The sequence below is a fragment of the Agelaius tricolor genome, unplaced genomic scaffold (assembly GCF_023055355.1).
Source record: "Agelaius tricolor isolate 1412-34295 unplaced genomic scaffold, bAgeTri1.0.p SCAF_23, whole genome shotgun sequence".
NCBI classification, from domain to species: domain Eukaryota; kingdom Metazoa; phylum Chordata; class Aves; order Passeriformes; family Icteridae; genus Agelaius; species Agelaius tricolor.
The window spans coordinates 2,961,961-2,978,825 of NW_027269283.1; the positions used below are offsets into that span (position 1 = coordinate 2,961,961).

Genomic DNA, 16,865 nt, shown 5'->3' on the forward strand with positions numbered 1-16,865 from the left:
AGCTCTGGTTTTGCACCCTGGGGTGGGCACAGCTTTGTTCTGTGCACAGCCCCAGGCAGAGGCAGATCTGCCAGGCTGGCTTTGGCCATGGAAAGCACAGCACAGCTCACCCAAAAAGCTCTTCCTGTTCTGTCGAGCTGCTCTGCAGTTTTCCCAACACCTTTCCAATTGCAAAGTTAATATTGTTGCTAAGATCCCCACATTCCATCCTTGGCTACCTCAAACCAGGGCAGTGCTACTGTTCCCACACTGGAATAGATACATGGTGCAACTTTAGTCTCTAAAGGAAGGGCAACAGAAAGGCTCTGCTCCATCACACACCCCTGCTGCTCTTCCCCAGCCTCCTTCCACCTCTGCAGAGATCCCAAGTCTGACTCACAGCGTGGCACCTGCCCATAAAGTAGCCAAAACTTCAGAACAGCTGATGAAACTCAGAGAGTGTGTGTGGGGAGAACATCTCTTCTCCCTGCTGAGAAGCCAACAGGAATTCAGCAATTTTCCAGGAGAGCAAAGAGCCCACACAAAACCCAGCACTTTGCTGCCTTCCCCCAGTGCTGTGAGGCAGAGGCAGAGTCCAAGGGATGTGAGCACCATCATTTATTGGAAGAGGGAGCACAGTCGTGGGGAGAGGCCCCTGCTGGAGCCATGGCAGGACAAAGCAGCCCCATGGGGAGCAAGGGGCTCCAGGCACAGGTCACCCCACAGCACCACACCCTCAACTCCTCCTTGTCCAGCCCAGGGAGACACTCCATCCCCTGGGGAAAGCCAGGAAGGAGACTCAAGGCATGCAGGAACCTTCACAAAGCCAGTGCTGAGGTACCAGAGCAGCAGCAGGAATCCAGGGATGCTGTGAGGCCAGTCTCCAGCACCTGCTGCTCCAAGGTGCAACACAGCTGCTGCTTCCACTTTTCCAGAAGTCAGGTCTTGCTGTCAGCTCTGCAAGCCTACCTCGTTTGCCTTTCCATAATGATCTCAAAGCTTGCATTCCACACACTAGCCAGCAGTTAGCCCAATTTATTACAATGTAGATCTACCTGGGAACTGAAGGGAAAAAAAAATCCACTCCCATATACTAAGGCCTGGTAGAAGATATTTTCTCCTGTGGTTCCCCCTCCACTTATTAAAAAGGTTTAAAAAATAAGATTAGAAAGCAGAACAATCCTTCATGATAAGATTAAGGTCCTTGATGTGTGACTCTGTTTCAATGTGCCCAAAAACTGTCGAGCTTTTTCCTGCATGAAGAGTTGGTCTCGAGTTCCACCACAGGCCACTGCTTTCCAAGCCCTGGTCATCTGCAGAGGGAAGAGAAAGGATGTGTACAACACAGTCAAGGCAAAGGTCACACATCTTGTGACATCCTGTTCTAAAAGACTGCAAAAATAAACAAAACTAACAAGGGAAAGAAAACTTCCTAACTCATCTCACACCCAGGAGGAACTTGCCCACCACCAGTTACTCCTCATAGCTGAGGTGGTAATTTCTGGGGTTTAGGGTCAGCAGTTTCCCAGGTGAGTGCTCCACTGCAAGACAATCCCTTTCAGGGCTTTCCCCTGTTTGCCTCAAGACAAAAACCCCAAAGCACAAAGCTATTAAAACTCACTGCCCTGAAGATATTCCAGAATGATAGAAGAAATTCAAGCACAGCTTTGGAGTTTATTGCCAACCAGTTCAGCTCCTATAGGAGCTGCTGGGCCCCAGGTCTGTTTTGACCAACTGCCACCCTCAACAGCAATCTGGTGCCTTCAGTTTCAGCACATAGGAGGAGCCAAAACCCAGGAGTGCCTCAGTCTCTGCATGCAGAAAGGGCACCCAGAGGTGTTCCTGCATCCAGGAAAGCCCCTGAGGATCCTCTGGTAAATGCCAGGAGCAAGGCAGTGCCCTAAACTGGAAATACCTGCACTGCAGGGAACCACAGGGACTCCAGTGCTGGCCACAGCAGGAATGTCCCACACTGCCACAGAGTGGCTTTGGGCCCACTGAGGCTCAGCCCAGAGCTAGATGAGCTTCCTTAACAAAAAACTGCCTGCCAGCAGCACACTAAATCCCCAGAGCAGCACAGACTGCCCTGCTGGCTGTGGGATTGCACTGCACACCTGTACTCTGTCACCACACCAGCTGCCTCCCTGTCACCCCCAAAGTTTATTTATACAGAGCCATTAGCTCTCACAGCAACACAACCCTGCTGAGGACAGCAGGAGAAATGGAAGTGCTTCAGAAGGGTTTATTTTGGGAAGGAGGAGGAATTACTCTGGCTGAAGGGTTTTTATTTGTCAGAAGAAATAGGTTTCACTAGACAGCTCTAATGCAGGGACAGATCCCCACTCACTGCAGTTTCCTGAGGACAACCCTGCACCTTCCTGGGATGGGAAAACACCATCACAGGAGCCCCCAGTTGCAGCTTAACCCCTCAACAAGGACAGCACGTGTTTCCATCCCCACTGAAGCTACCAGAGACCTCAAATGACTCAACCCAAGTAAATACCTACAAAATTATGGTCCAAATTTCCATGCCTAAGCTACACTTAGACTTTATCTAAGCCCAGCAAATAGGGATACCCCTCCATAAATGCATCCTGCCTGAGAGTGGTGAAGATTGCATAGAGATCTGCTTATGCCACAGAGGGGCTGCTGTGACTCCAGCCCAACTGTGCAGAGCTGAGGAACACAGCTGCTCTAACAGCACCAGCCTCAGCACTTGGTACAAGGTGCCTCACTGCCAGCTGGAGCTCTGTACAGCCACAGGGTCAGGATAAAGCAGGATAAAGCCAGCCTGTGCTGCCTAAGGCACACAGCCTTCCCCACTACCCAGAAACACCCTAAAAAACACAGGGGTGGGAAATACCTTCCTGTTTAACCTTTATACAGCACTTCAGAGTTGCTCTGCCCTGAAAAGCAAAACAATATGAGCTTGCTGCTGTCCACTCAAGGAGTGTCCACTGGAAAAAGGAAGGTTTACTTGACTGCCAGAGCAGTCATCCAAATTCCTTTCTGAGTGAGAATTCCCATAAGGAAATCCAGGGCTAAACATGCTGAGCAGGCCACAGCTGTGGCTTTGAGGAACATAAAATGGCACCTCTGGCTCAGCATCTCCCAGCCTTGGTGTAAAGACAGCCCTGACAGAGTAGGATGTCTGTGCAGCAGTTCAGAGCTCCATCCCTCACTCCTCAAGGGACAAGGGCTGCACTGCCAGATAAACTCCTGCCTGGGAGAGCAGTGGCTGCTGCAGGGCTTACCGGTTCTGGTGGTCTGAAATGGCTTGGCATTTTCCTGTAGGACATTTTCTCTGGCTGCACTTGCACAAAGGCTCTGTTGAGCAAACCACTGTCATTCTTCCTGCTCGAGGAGGACAGGTTCAGGGACCTTGACAGGAAATTCACAGGCTGCACCAGGAGAAAAAGTGTAAGGAAAGAAGAAATCCAGCCCTTCATCCACATGGGCTGTTCAAAGGCAGCTCCAGGCTGCTACTGCTGCTTTGCAGAGTTTTTTCAGAGCAGAGCCTGTTCTGAGCACACAACCCCTCACCTGGGCTCTTTTGAAACACACAGTCTTGGGGAGGGCAGGCAGGTTTTGTGTCATGTCTTCATCCACAATATCCAGGGCCAGAGACTTCCGGACCTTCTTGATGGGGCTCCTGCGCAGCTGGGGAGCGTGGGGACACCAGTGTCAGCACAAACCCACCCTGCCAAGTGCCACCCTGAGGGCCCAGGTGCACACCAAGGCCATGGCACCCCAGGGACTGCATGGCAGCAGCGCCTCAGGGGGAAGATGTGAGCAGCCTTCCCCACCACAGGGCACAGCAGCTTCCAGTGCCCCCACCCTGCCATCTTGAGCTACCACTTTAGAGGAGGAGCTTTTAGTAGGAAGGGGAGGCCACCAGGAAGCTGAGACTTTTCATGCCATCCCACAGCCTTCTGAGAGCCCAACTTGCCCCAGGTGCTCCAAGTGTGCCAACAAGCCCAGAGCTCAGCATAAACCAGGACACTCCTGGAGGTACCATAAGTAGGCCTTAACCTCAGGCACCTCTTGCTGATTAAAAGAGAGCAGCCACAGGGCCAAAAACATTTTGGCACCTACAGCAGGATGAATCAAACCAGCCAAAACACTCCTTTAAGAGCACAAGGCAGCTTAGCAGCTGGTACTGGATGCACAGCCAGCTCACCCCTTGTTTCCTTTTCTGTTTCTCAGGCTTTACATCATCCTCTATGATGAGTTCAATGCCAGCTTCACTTCGGAGCACCTCCTTCAAGTCTTCTTCCAGGTGAGGAGTCTGGGGCTGGGGTGGAAAGGCAGAAAAAGCACCAGGCAGTCAAAATCTCTGTGCTGGGCAGGCTCACAAGCATTCCCCTCAAGGAACAATGGGGTCAGGAGAGCTCCCAGAGGGAGGATAAACACAAAATCCTATTTGCTTCCCAGCTGGAAAAGATATGTCAAGTTTTCTGCTAGCCTGATGGATTTACAGGATGCCCAGGTTCAGGGACTTAACAGCTGAACCCCAGTGTGCCATCAGGATACCTGTGTGCACACAAGGCTTGGGAGATCCATCTCTTCAGGGAGCCCTAGGTGGATCATTTCCTGTTCCTCAATCCAAGCACTGCAGCCTGATTTAAAGGCAGCTTTTAGCATTTTTAGCTGGTTCACAGAGGCTCTAAAAATCCTGCAGCTCCTTACAATGAAATGATCACTGTGACAATGTCCCCTTCACCCCTCCCCTCTCAGCCTGGCACTACCAAACTGCCCTTTGTTCTGGCACAGATAAGAGTTTGCTCACAGCCCTGCCCCAACCCCATGTCTCATTTGCATTCATCAGCCCCACAAGGCACAGCCCTGCCCAATAATTACCAGAGGTCTAATTGGTCCATATTTCTCCAGGGCATTTTTGAAAGGCGTGGGAGTGTGAGGTGTGTTGTCCACCACATATGTCTGATCTGGTGTGACAAACCTAGGAGCAGAGTGGGAAAGACAAGGGATCAGACAGGCTGGAACCCACACAAGGCCACAACCCACCCAACAGCTGAGCACTACAGAGGTCACTTGGCTGTGCCCTCAGTGAGCCTGGACACTCACTCCCTACAGCTCAGAGAAGAGCTGTTTTGGGGGAGAAAACAGTGATTTAAGGAAATCCCCAGCCTGCCTTGCCCCTCTCTCAGTAAAACCATGACAAGTACTGAGAGCTGTGTCTGAGCTGGACCAGACTCCTGTGTGGAAAAGGGAGCACTTACGCTAAGTTCTTCTGGAGCAGAGGGGTCTTGTCCCTGTGCAGTGGGGTGGTGACAATCACCTTCTGGCTGCACACAGGCGTGGAGGTCAGGGAAGGGTTCTCCAGTTCTAGTGTATCCTGTTTGCTCCAGAAGTTCAGGAACTGCACAGCAAAGATCAAAGACACTCAGTCTCAAGCAGCCCAGCATTGCATCACAAGCCATTACTTTTCCCTAAATATGAGGGAAACCCTGAAGTAGAAACAACCCTCCCAAACCAGGGAGGGTTACTACTCCCAGCTCTGTACATGGACACACTCACAAAAGCTGCCAGAAGGTGCCTCACACCTATAAAGGTTATTCACTTCCCATAAGGGACAAGCTGATACAACTATCAGAGCTACCAACTACAGAGTGAAGAGAAGTCTCTCCTTGCACTGGTAACCCCAGCTCACCCAGCTATTCCAACTCGGGCTGGCAAACATGAGGGAAGTCCATGTAACACAAAGTGTACAAGTTAACAGGTCTGGCACTGAGCTGTCTTCAGCTTAAACTAGGAGCAAACAACAAGCTGTGTTAGCTCTTCTAGGGTTTTACTTCCCAGCAGCCAGTAAGGGACAGCTCTGCTCCCATAAGGAACAGTGGTTGTACCAAAGAGCCTCTTGGAAGAGGAAAAGATGTGTTTCTAACATTCACTGATGGCTGAAGCTCATCTTGAGGCAGGGCATGGACTTTTGTCTTCTCAGACTCACTCCAGACATTCCTGCCTTTTACACTCTGCAGAGCTGTACATTATGGGATATTATGGGTCCTGCTCTGATTTCTTCTTTGTGCTGGCCTTCTATTCAAGGTTCACCTGCATTTTGGACTCTCCTGTGGTGCCTCTCTCATGTTTTCTGCTGCAGAAACAGCAAAAATAAAGGCCTGGAAGGTACAGTTGGGGAGGGTCTGGACAACAGAGCTGCAGTGGGAAGTGTGCTGGGGAACGCAGCAGCCTTCATTTTGATTTATAGACACAACTCCACTTCCCTATGAGATACTCATGGGTCTGACTACAACAGTGCTCCAAGGTGATGTGTGTTGGAGACCACATGTGAGGACACTGTGGCAGTCACAGCAAAGGCTGAAAGATCCTGAATCTCTTTTGCAATACACATGGCGAGGAGCATTTTCATAGACACAGCAGGACAGATCTGCACAAGGTGTTTGCTGCCCAGCCTGTGTGACTGAACTGCAAACAGACAGGGAAAGCAAGTTTTCAGTGGTGCCACTCTGCTGCCCACAGCTGGGGCAGCAGCGATGCCCCGGGGACAGCAGCAGTGTGCTCTCCATCACACCCTGGTATGCAGATGGGGCTCCTTCCTCACGATGGGCACGTGCCCTGCCCCTCACACAGGACAGCTGGACTTTCTTAAAACTGCAGTCACTCCCAGATGGAGACACAGGCTGCTGCTCCCACAGGAAGGGCAGCACTGAAGAGAAGCAGTGCCAGAAACCAACTCTGAGCCTTCTTTTAGTGCAGGAACACGCTCTGCACACTGGCATGGCCTCATTCAAGGCAGGAGGAGCACAAAGCTGGCAGAGCTGATGGGCATACATGACATTAGGCCAAGAAGATACCTGAGATGGAGAGAAGGGCAGTGTCTTTACAGGGGTGCCCTTGGGCGTCATGCTGTTGCAGGAGTCCAGGAAGGACATATTGGTGCTGGTGACACTCTCTGTGACAGGTGAGAGGGAGATCTTCCTCTTCTTCTGCCTCTTCAGCACCGAGGGCGGGGTGCCAAAGCTGCCCTCAGCGTGGGGGGAGATGGGGATGAGCTCTCCCTTGCTGCTCCTGCTCAGGTCAGAGATGGTGTGGCCATCCAGGCGGTACTCGGTGACACTGGGCAGCGCTGGGGCCGCCTCACCGGGCGCTGGTCTGGCCGGGCTGGTGCTGCCACTGCTGCTGCCAGCCAGGGGCTCCTCAGGCAGGTCAAACTGGGTCAGGTCACACCACCCATCTGGGTCCTGCACACAAGGGAAAGCATCAGCAGCAGCCCAGGGTGGCAGCTGAGCAGACAGATTGGTGATCTGGGAGGTGAAATAAGTGGGGGTGTGAGATGGCACCAAGCTTTGGAAGGAGCCTGGCCAGGGACAGCTCAAGCCCTGCTCTCCTCTGCCACAGGCACAGCTGGAGCCAGAGCAGGGATCTGACCCAGCTGAGAGCTGCTGCTTGTGCACAAGGCAGGTTTTTCTATTTATGCAAGGCTGGTTTCCCTGTTTGGTTCACAGCACAGCTGCACAAACCACTGCACCCCCTCAGAGAGGGGACAAAAACACCAGCTGGGCAGAGGGCTGGGGACAGGGACTGAATGAACTATCACCCAAGAGCAATCCACAGTCTTGGGCACACCTGTACAGCTGGGCACAGCTGAAAGCAGATTAAAACTAACCAGACCAGTTCAGAAATGAGCTGATTCACAGCTCCACCACAGCAACACCCAGCACCACACAAGCAGGCCCCAAGGGCTGCTCAGCCTCAGGCACACCATGTTGCTATACAGAGGCAAAGTGACTCCTTCATGCCTCAGGCAGGCTGGGGGCTGCAGAGGCAACTTCCCTCTGGTGGCAGCAAAGTGCCCTGTTGATTTCAGCCAGCCTCCCACCCTGGTGTGCCTCTGTCACCCAGGGGACCTCAGCACTGCTTGACTGGTTGAAAACAACTAATTTCAGTGAAGTTACCTCCACTGAAAGCAAATGGTGGCAGTTATGGCAGCGTGAAGGGGTCTGTCCTGCATAGTACAGTGGGCTTGGCTTATTCCCAGTCTGTCCTGTCCTATCCCACCCCAGGACAGGACAGAAAGGACAGCCAGTGAGCATGAGCCTGAACCATTACAAAAAGGAGAGCTGGGCACACTCTGGCTGACAAAGAAGGGCTGGAAATCAAGTTTGCCAGCACTTACAGCCTCCCACACAGGCAGAGCCCATGCAAAAGGACATCCAGCTAGGTAAAGCTACAAGCCCACAGCAATACTGGCAGTGCTGGAAAGGTCTAATCCAGCCCTGGAAGAGAGACAGGGGCAGGCTGCAAGGCAGTGACAGACCCAGTCCTCCTCAGGGTGGATCAAGGACATCCAGTAAGTTCACTCAAACAAAAAGGGTGAGGATAACACCCTAACAGTAACTGGAGGAACAAGGGTGTGTTACTTACAGATTCAATCATGTCCAGAGCTTCACTGAGGGCTGGAGCACAAGCTGGGTACAAATAGTTGGCAGCTTCAACAACCCATTTGTATGGTGATTCGACCAATGAAGTGCCATCCTCGGGCACTGCATCATCTGGGGTCCCCTCCACGTTCTGCTCTGCCACTTCTGCAGCTGGCAGCTCCTGCACACCTGTCACTTCCTCATCACTGACATCTTCTTCCTTTATTTCAGAGACATCCACTGGCCAGTTGGGCAGGACATTCTTGGCACATACAACAAAGAAAGGCCAGACATCAGCAGAAAGCAAAGGAACAGTGTCAAATCTTGGAGACAGAGAGCACCTGGACACATTCAGCTTTGCCCACCCTCCTACCTGCCACTGGGTTTGTTTCACATCCCCATTCTCCCTCACTGCTCTGTCCCATACACTAAAGAGTCCATGCAACATAATGAGCACAGAACTTTTTAATTGAAGATTTCACTTAACAGTGTCCCAGGAGAAAGTTGTACTTAGGCTGAGCATGTAGCACTAGTTCTATGTTTCCTATTTATCAGGAGCCTGCCTTCAAAAACTACATGCTGTCTTCATGAAAACAATCTCTGTGTGTACTTCCCTGCTTCCTTTTTTTAGAGGAAAGGAACACTGTATCTCTTCACTCTGCTCCCACACACACACTGTCTGGAGCAGCCTCCTCCTCCCACCAGCAACAGCACAATGCAGCCAAAAGAATATTCAGGGTCTAAGACAGACTTGATGCTGGGATTGGCAAGGTAACAGCTCTAGCAGGCTGCTGTCCTCTGCCTGGATAATACACTCAGGCTCCCATAACACCTCTAACTCCTGGAGAGAGAGATCTGGGAAGCTGGGGAAGGCACAGACTGTCCATGCAGACACCAGGCTGTGGAAAAGGCAGTGAGAGGCAGCAGAAGGGTGGACGAAGAGCTCCAGAATGCATTAGCAGGGCAGGGACTGACCCAGCTGCCTGCTGCAAGTGCAGTACCTGGCTCTCAGCTGTCGTCTGACTTTGCCTCTCCTTGTTATCCACCTCCACAAGCAAGTACAGAGACTTGGACTCCTTGGTTTCATTGAGGAAACCTCCCGTGTCCACCTTCCTCTTGATGGTGGAGTTCCAGTGATTCTTTACAGCATTATCAGTCCTGCAGAGAGAGCAGAAGGGACAAACCATCACTTCCAGCAGCTTTAAAGCACAGCTAGCAGCTCCACCACACTCCCCAGCCCCATGCCAAGAGCCAAACACACAGATCTGCACAGGACACCCAGCAGGGAAGGCAGCAGTGAGCAAAGGGCTCCTACCTCCCAAAGGGCTCCTACCTCCCAAAGGGCTCCTACCTCCCAGGCAGCAGCTTGGCAATCTCTGCCCAACGGTTCCCCAGGACCTTGTGGGCCTCAAATATGATGCGATCCTCCTCCTCTGTCCACGAGGATTTCTTCACCTCAGGGTTCAGGTGGTTGTGCCAGCGTTCCCGGCACTGCTTCCCTAAGCGCCCTTTCAGGTGCTTGGCTATCAGGGTCCACTGCTTGGTGCCATATTTTTTAACCAGTTCAATTACCTTTGGACAGAGTGGGAGGGAAAGAAGGAAATGGAAAAAAAAAAGGAGGGGAAGGTCAGTGCAGTCATCTTCAGGCTTTGCTCTTCGCCTTTCTTGGGGCCAGGTAAGGGCAGACAAAGGAAGGCCCCTTTGGAGGAAAGGCTGGAAGGAGCCAGCAGGGCTATCAGGTGTTCCAACCCTCATGAGAGCAATGACTCTGCCAAATTTCTGTAGGAGGCTGCTTCCATGCAGACATTTTGCCACAGGGCACCTGTGAATGCAGATGACCCCTGACAGAAGATGGGGTGGAGACTGGCAGGTGCCCAGATGTAGAAACACATTCCCATTTCTGAGCAAGGGCCAAGTCCCACCTGCTCCAAGGCTCCTCTGCCCTCCCTGCTTGCAAGGACCTGGCTGTGTGACAACTGTCCCCATCAGCTCTGCACTGGCCTGCTGCTCCCTTTAACAGTGTGGCACACCCAGGACAGACAAGGCTGCAGCTCCATGCTCTGACAGCACCAGGACACACAGGGAGAGATTTAAATTCACTTCAGAACCATCCACTTTGCCTCTTACCCCCCACCCAGGGCTTTGTCACTTCTGCCAGAGCCCCAGCACAAATGTTTCTGGGCACTGAATGCATTCTGGGCTCCTAAAATATCCAGGGCACAGTCAGGATGAAACAATCTGCAATGTTCAGCCACCAAAATCCTGGCTGAAGAGTTCTCAGAGAACATTTCTACCCTGACCAGCTGTGCTGAGCTGAAAGGTGAAGGTAGAAGTGATGCTCATGTAACAAATGTCCCTTCTGCAGACTCCTGCCTTTCAAGCACAGAAAAATGGACCAAAGATGCCAAACTGAGGCCAAGAAGCTGGGCCAAAGCAATGAGGAGAGAGCTGGAGCCTAGCCTGGCCAGGATGGGTAGGCTGGCAGAGTCAGGACAAGGCAAAGGGAAGGGGGAAGCAGGCAACAACTGCTCTGCTGTAAGAACAGGGAACAACATCAGGAGAAGCTTCCTTAGGGCTTGACAAAACATGATGGGACCAAAAGGGAAACAATCTGGGGAGCAGGAGTGTTACAGAGAATCTGCCAAACTAAGATGTTCTGTACCAGAAAATCTTGGTAAAATTGGGATTTCACTGCAACTTTCCTTAAGTACATCAAGATGATGAGTCTGTCTGAGCTGGCCCCTCTTGGCTGACTCTGGATTCAGCAGAGAAACAGGCTCACAGAAGTCATGATTCACTCAGCCAACCTCAGACATCCACTCCAGCCTGCCTACTGTGGCACAGGAAATGCCAGCTTTATTTTCTCTTAGATCCAACCTGGCCAGGCCAGGTGGAGACCTGCCAGCAGGCAGATGAATTAATTCCCTTTTCAGCTCTCTCCCTTGGCAGCCCACTGTAGCAGCACTGTGTGAAAGGGGGAAGGTGTTTACCTGGAGAGGCCTAGATCACATCACATCCTGCCCATGGCTGCCTGGGCTGCTCAGGGCAGGACAGACAGAGCTGCTCTCACAGGTACCCACCAGGGAGAACAATTACACACAGTGTACAACACCTGAGGATGGGCCTGACATCTCCACCCTCTCTGCAGACAGTCCAACACTGATCCTCTCAGCCCTGCCTTACCTTTTGATCCTCCTCTTTGGTCCACGGGCCCTTCACCAGGTCTGGATTCAACACCCTCAGCCACCGGTACTGACACTGCTGGTCACTGCGGTTCTGGAACAGCAATGGCAACAGCCTTGAGTTAGACCAGGGGCTCCAGAGCACCAAAAACCTCCCAAAGGCAGAGTCCCCATACACCCAGGCTGTCCCACACAACACCTGCAGAAGCACACAGAGAATACAAATGGAGATCCTGGGCCCAGGGCACTGGACACAGGGACAGGAACCTCGATTTCTCACCCCAGCTCCAACAGACTCACCATGGAAAGCCCTCTCTGCAAGAAGGTCTCCCTGCCCTGAAGCAGCCCCATTTCACAGCTTGGAGCTATGAAGTCAGACCAGAGTCAGAAAAGAGTCCCACTACACAGACACAGGGAACCAGCAACATGCAAACACTGGGATTCCCAGCTGGGCATGGGGTCACTCACAGGAAAGTGGCTGGCCAGGAACTTCCAGTCATTCTGCCCATAATGGCTCACTAACATCTTCAGCTGCTCATCCTGCAAAGGACAAAAACATCCACTTTCAGGTACACTGAGGCAACACACACCACAGGGCTGATGACATTAAAAGAACAAGTTAGGTGTTTTGAACTGTCAAGGTTTTGTTGGCATTGTGTGCTCAGGGGAGGAAGGCAGCTCACACCAGTGTTCAGCAGCCCTCCAGTACACGGAGCCCAACTGGAACAGACTGGTTCTGAGCTCTGTACTAGGACAAGCTCATGCATTAAGTACAAAACAAGAGCTCAGCTCTGTTCCTCTACAGGCTGGCTCAAACCCTGTGGCAAGGGCCTGTTTATCCAGCCCCAGAACACTCCTGACCAGACAGTCCATCTCCCAGCCCAGCCACTGGTTTTGTCTGGCCAGGAAAGCTGACTGATTGAAGTGTATCACCACCTGCACAGTGCTCTTCTGTCTTTCAGTGCTACAGGACTCTACAGCATTTCTTTTGTAATCCCTGCTATAGCCTGGGTGTACAAACTCCTAGAGCTCACAGAAAGCCTGTTACAGACATCCTTATCTGTGAGCTCTGGATAGTTCAATAATGAAATTATTCCCTGCCCAACATGAGCTCAAGGCTTTGATCCCTCCACAAAGTCCACCTTACTTGGTGTTCTGACCCAGCTGTAGTTTTCACACAGCACAAAATTGATAATGAAACTAGGAGGAAGGAAGAGAATATCCCAGTTAACTTTAGGCTCTCAGCCAGGATGACTAAGCCATAATCCCAAGTGTCAATGCTCCCTGCTTTTGCTCCAGAAAATGGAGTACATTTCCACTGAACATTTCAGCTTGTTGGAGGCCTCAGCCATCATCTGGACTCCTCTGTGCTCACAGGAGTGCTGCAGGCAGTGAGTGGTGTTTCACTCAGTGCTCACAGGCTTAAGTTAAAAATATTTGAGCTCTTGCTCTCCAGGCTGCACTTCAAACTCCCCTGAACCTCTGATCCTCATTCAGGCCTGAGCTCAGTACAAAAGACACAAGGTCCTCTCCAGTAACAAGACAGGAGGAGGTGAGACCACGGCCAGCAGGTGAGGGCTGGGGTGGAGTCACCCAAGCCCAAGGTGCCATGTCAGAGGCACCACCCCAAAGCACCTCCCGGCAAATGTCAGGCTCTCACTCACCTCTTCTGGTGTCCACTTGACTTTGCACCTGCCATCCCGCTGCTCCGGCACATCCAAATCCGCATCCTGGTAATGCGGCTCATCCTGGTCCTCCCTAGGGGGGAATAAAGGAAGATTATCATTTCTACCTGATAAAAAAGCAGGAGAGGGAGCAACCTCCACCACACAGAGCAGAACTCCAGATCTCCCCCTTCCAGCACCGAGCCCCAAGCTCACCGACACCCACCCACACAGCCCAGACTGAAAGGAGATCCTCCACTTTAGGCCCCAGCTGGCAAGTTTTATTCTGCCCAGAGCAGGGGAAAGAGTATTTCTTTCCATTTCTGTCCCTCGGGTTGGACTTTGCATGGGGGCACCCAGGCACAGCTCAGCCGCTCCCGGACCGCGGGCGCAAAGGGGCGCGGGCAGCGCTGCGGGGCTCCCGCTCGTCCCCCGCTCCCGAGCGGGCAGAGCCGGGCCGATGTCCCAGCGCGGATACCGCGGGGCCGCCGCCCCGCATCCCGCTGTCCGGCCGGCGAGCGGGAACGGGGCGGCCGGGAGGAGCCTCCGGCGGCCGGGAGCGGCGGCACGGCGGGGCCGGCACTCACCCGCGGGCACGGCGAGCCATGTCGGGCCGGGCCGGGCCGCGCTGAGGGCCGGGCGCGGGTCCGGAGCGGCGGCGCTGGCGGCGCTTTCCTATCTCGCGCCAACGGCGCCCCCCCCGCGCGGGGCCGGGCCGCGCATGCGCGCCGCGCCTCCCGCCCGCACAAAGAGGCGCGCGCGGGAGGGCGCCCGCCCGCCCCGCCCCCGGCTCCCTCAGGGAGCCCGCACCGAGCCGGGACACCCGGCATCCATCCCTACACCGAGCCGGGACACCTGGCATTCACTCCTGACACCCGCATCTATCCTTACATAGACCCGGGACACCCGGCATCCATCCCTACACCGAGCCGGGACACCCCGCATTCTTCCCTGACATCCCGCATGCAGCCCCGCACCGAACTGGGACACCGCATCCACGCCTGACATCCCGCATCCACCCTTACACCGAGCCGGGACACCCCGCATCCATCCCCGCCACAACCCACAGACACCCCGCATCCAGCCTCCCCCATACTTCGGCACATCCTGCGGGATCCCCGCACCGAACTGGGACTGCCGAGACTCCCCGCATCCAACACAGCCCCTGATCCTGCCCCCCCCAGTCCATCCCTACACCGACCCCGCACTGATCCGCATTGACCCCGGGATCCCTTTGCATCCACCCCTGTACCAACCCCAAACCACTGGGATCCACCCACACTGACCCAGGACACTCCCTCGCCCACCCCTGCACTGACCTATGGCTACTTGTTTCTATCCTCCACACCTCTGCATTCACCTCCCCATGGACCCGGGGAGGACTCCCACATCCAGCTGAAACTACTGGGATCCCCCCACACCAATCCAGGCTGCCCTCCATTCACACCCCCCAATCTGGGACCTCCTATTTCTACCCTCGGGACACCCCACACTGACCTGAGCCTCTCCTCAGCTGCAGCAGCCCTGGGCACAGGACAGGGACATCACACATGTTACAGAACCACATAATATTCCAGGCTGGAAGACACCCCCAAAGATCATCAAAGTCCAACTCCTGGCCCTGCCCAGGTCAACCACAACAATCCAACCCTGCACCTGAGAGCATTGCCCAAGTAGTCCAACGTATACAGTCTATATCAATGCAAGGTCTGTACACGTGGATATTCCTAATCAACAACTCACAAAACATGAGGCAAGACTTAAAGAAAAGTGTCACCTTACTAAGGACCCACTAACAGGACAACCACAAGCCAGCCCTCAGAGTACCTCCTTCAATAGGCCAAGGCCCACCCTCACGGCCCCTGTGCTTAATAAATGGCAAACAGAAGCTCCTCCCTCTCCCAAACTAGCTTAATTAGGAAATCACCCTGTTAATTGATTACCAGAACTATAAAACTGCTGTAAGTAATGTGGGTAGAAAAGGGTCAAGAACATCAAAGGGTCTTCACAGGAGCTGAAGGTACTTTATTTATAAGTATGGTATTTATTCTGTTTTCTTATTCCTTCATTTATTTCCTAAATGCTAAAAAAACTGAGGTTTAGTCTCTTAAACAAGACTTTCCTTCTAGACTGACTATACAGCCCCATTGCAGTAAATTCAGGAGCCATTTATCACTGGTTAACATGCATTCAGAGTAAAGCTGGGTTTGGAGTATAGCCATCCCCTTCCCTGGCCTACCCAGTCCCTCAGGAAGGAGCTGGAGGTGAGGTTTATCATCTATAGGACTTAAAGTAAGATGAGAGCTGACCCTCAACCTCTCCCATGCTAGCCAGAGCCTGGTTTGGTGCCTTCTTCTCAAAGGGTCTTAATTCTAGTGGGGTGAGTGGCCCTGTGACTGCAGGAGTGAGGGTAAAATACCTCTGTCCCCTATACCAAGCTAAGAGTAGTGATACATAGGCTGAAGTAAAATAAATACAACTTCAGGGAGATGCCACTATGACCTCTGAGCAACTAACAGGCTGGGGTGGAAATATTTTACCCTAAAAGAGAGTGATAGCTGGATGCCCTCCTACATGTCCTGGATCCTGCTCAGCTCCTTGCAAGACTGAGAGAGGATTTTACCAAGAGTGGTCCTGCTACTGTAAGTCTGTAATCCATTGGTGAATAGTAGTGAACAGTAACAAGTTTATCCTGATCTCTCTCCATAGGCCAGAGAGCTGCTGGATTCTTCACCATGCTGTCCACCCAGAGGCACAGTACCAGCATTCTGACCAGAAAGGAAATCCTGGAAAATGGGTTCTTGGCCAGCTCCTCCAGCCATAGCTATTCTTCCCCTGTTGTGAGCTATTACAGGGACTCTAGCAGTGCTTCCAAACACGACACCTGGGAACTCAAACAAGACACCTGGGAGCTTCCTGCAGACTTGGACAACGCAGCAAGTGGCAGTTCTCTGTGTGTTGTCAAGCAGGTGGAGTCTCTGAGCAGCTGTGTGAAGGCTGAGCTGCACAGCCTGACCCAGAGCATCTCTGACCTCAGTCTTGTCTGCTTCTGCAAGGCCCACCATGGCCAGGCCACGTTTGAGCTGTCTGGTTTGCCTAATGAGCACCCCAGCAGAGATGGCTGCCTGATGAACATGGCATCACAGAACACCTCGACACCTTGCAAGAAAGACAAGCACTCCAAACCACTGGAGAGCCTGCTCTTCAGGAGCTCTGAGCTGCCTGGAGACATCTCAGCCCTTGGAAAAGTGCCAGCACCCAGGTGGGACATCTCAGCAATAAAATCCTTTATGGATACCAGCACATCCCTCGATGTCAGCACTGAGGAATTACGCTTACTGGGATGCTCCAAACCAGACACATCACCCCTGGAGACCCCTGTGGTGATTCCTCTGGCTTGGCCTGGTGCCTTCAAGAAGCACCCCACGCTGATCCACAGGTCTGCCACCCAGGAGAGCCACCTGAGTGACCCTGACGCTGTCCCTGTGTTTCTGCACCAGGCTCTGTGATCCTGGCTGGAGCTGCTGGGTGCCTGCCCCCTCCTGCGAGGAGCAGGGATCCCAGCTGCAGCACAGAAGACGGAGCCAGCGGTTTGAGTGGTGATGGCAGCAGCTGGTGACAAGCTAAATCTGCCCACC

At 53.0% G+C, this 16,865-nt stretch overlaps 2 protein-coding genes across 2 annotated transcripts; one reads left to right on the top strand and one right to left on the bottom strand.

Annotated features, from left to right (window-relative positions):
* Positions 1-654: 654 nt before the first annotated feature.
* Positions 655-13,845, bottom strand: MYBL2 (MYB proto-oncogene like 2). Its single transcript, XM_071446694.1, has 14 exons — positions 13,815-13,845; positions 13,228-13,321; positions 12,032-12,103; positions 11,565-11,657; positions 9,733-9,953; positions 9,383-9,539; positions 8,386-8,643; positions 6,816-7,202; positions 5,220-5,359; positions 4,840-4,939; positions 4,160-4,273; positions 3,523-3,639; positions 3,234-3,380; positions 655-1,292 (listed from the first exon to the last, which is right to left on the bottom strand). Exons 1-14 carry the CDS (start codon positions 13,832-13,834, stop codon positions 1,164-1,166), a joined length of 2,049 nt encoding a protein of 682 aa, XP_071302795.1. The 5' UTR covers positions 13,835-13,845; the 3' UTR covers positions 655-1,163.
* Positions 13,846-15,962: 2,117 nt separating this feature from the next.
* LOC139599315 (uncharacterized) lies at positions 15,963-16,736 on the top strand. Its single transcript, XM_071446518.1, has one exon. It carries the CDS (start codon positions 15,963-15,965, stop codon positions 16,734-16,736), a length of 774 nt encoding a protein of 257 aa, XP_071302619.1.
* The last annotated feature ends 129 nt before the right edge of the window (positions 16,737-16,865 follow it).

Excerpts from the sequence above, each read along its gene's own strand:
- MYBL2 (XM_071446694.1), bottom strand. The coding sequence starts at position 13,834 with ATGGCTCGCCGTGCCCGCGG. Across the intron at positions 12,104-13,227 it reads TCAAGTGGACACCAGAAGAG|GATGAGCAGCTGAAGATGTT; the intron begins GTGAGTGAGAGC and ends TGTCCTTTGCAG. Across the intron at positions 4,940-5,219 it reads CTGCTCCAGAAGAACTTAGC|GTTTGTCACACCAGATCAGA; the intron begins GTAAGTGCTCCC and ends CTCTGCTCCTAG.
- LOC139599315 (XM_071446518.1), top strand. The coding sequence starts at position 15,963 with ATGCTGTCCACCCAGAGGCACAGTACCAGCATTCTGACCAGAAAGGAA.